The following is a 1269-nucleotide window of genomic DNA, read 5'->3' as shown; positions in this document are numbered from 1 at the left end:
ACCTAGAACCTGTCACTGTGGCAACCAGGCCTCCAAACCCCAGTCACCATGGCAACCACACCTAGAACTCGTCACCCTGGCAACCAGGCCTACAACCTCCCTGTCACCATAGTCACCAGGCCTACACCCCACACCCCCCCCCCCCCTGTCACCATGGCAAAGGGCTGGGGGGGGATGTGGGGCAGGTTGGGGGTCACACTTATGAGTCCCTAGAGTTGACCAGGGTGTTCAGTTGACCCTCTAGAGTTGACCAAGGTGCCCAGTTGACCGTGTAGGGTGGACTCAGGTGCCCAGTTGACCCTCTAGAGTTGACCAGGGTGTCCAGTTGACCCTCTAGAGTTGACCAAGGTGCCTAGTTGACCGTGTAGGGTGGACTCGGGTGCCTAGTTGAGCCTCTAGAGTTGACCAGGGTGCCCAATTGATCCTCTAGAGTTGACCAGGGAGTCCAGTTGACCCTCTAGAGTTGACCAGGGTGTCTAGTTGACCCTCTAGAGTTGACCAGGGTGCCCAATTGATCCTCTAGAGTTGACCAAGGTGCCCAATTGATCCTCTAGAGTTGACCAGGGTGTCCAGTTGACCCTCTAGAGTTGACCAGGGTGTCCAGGTGACCCTCTAGAGTTGACCAGGGTGCCCAGTTGACCCTCTAGAGTTGACCAGGGTGTCCAGTTGACCCTCTGGAGTTGACCAGGGTGCTCAGTTGACCATGTAGGGTGGACTCGGGTGCCCAGTTGACCCTCTAGAGTTGACCAAGGTGCCCAATTGGCTCTCTGAAGTTGATCAGGGTGCCCAGTTGACCCTCTAGTGTTGACCAAGGTGCCCAGTTGACCGTGTTGGGTGGACTCGGATGCCAAGATGACCCTCTAGAGTTGACCAAAGTGTCCAGGTGACCCTCTATAGAGTTGACCAAGGTGCCCAGTTGACCCTCTAGAATTGACCAGGATGTCCAGGTGACCCTCTAGAGTTGACCAGGGTGTCCAGTTGACCCTCTAGAGTTGACCAGGGTGCCCAGTTGACCCCGTGGGGTGGACCCGGGTGCCCAGGTGCCCCCCCCAGCCTGACCCCCGTGTCCCCAGGTGGGCGCCGCGGGGATGGCTCCGGTCCTGGAGGTGTCGGACGCCGGGCACTGCCGCTCGTTGCTGCTGGAGCTCAACCAGCAGCGCCTGAGGGGCCAGTTCTGTGACGTCACCATCATCGCCGAGGACACCAAGTTCCGCGCCCACAAGAACGTCTTGGCAGCCTCCAGCCCCCTCTTCAAACCAGCCCCGACCC

General features: G+C 59.1%; 1 protein-coding gene across 1 annotated transcript in view; it reads left to right on the top strand.

The window, feature by feature from the left end:
• Positions 1-1073: 1073 nt before the first annotated feature.
• The window catches only part of LOC104395853 (zinc finger and BTB domain-containing protein 38-like), a gene marked incomplete at both ends in the record, with an annotated part of 1821 nt that continues 1625 nt past the window's right edge, over positions 1074-1269 (top strand). The window contains 1 exon segment of the mRNA XM_010005601.1: positions 1074-1207. Within this exon segment, the coding sequence (XP_010003903.1) occupies positions 1074-1207 (134 nt within the window).

The sequence above is a fragment of the Chaetura pelagica genome, unplaced genomic scaffold, assembly GCF_000747805.2.
Source record: "Chaetura pelagica isolate M959 unplaced genomic scaffold, ChaPel_1.0 scaffold1421, whole genome shotgun sequence".
Classification (NCBI taxonomy): Eukaryota; Metazoa; Chordata; class Aves; order Apodiformes; family Apodidae; genus Chaetura; species Chaetura pelagica.
The sequence above is the reverse complement of the archived record's forward strand: the minus strand, read 5'-3'. Positions and strand labels throughout refer to the sequence as shown.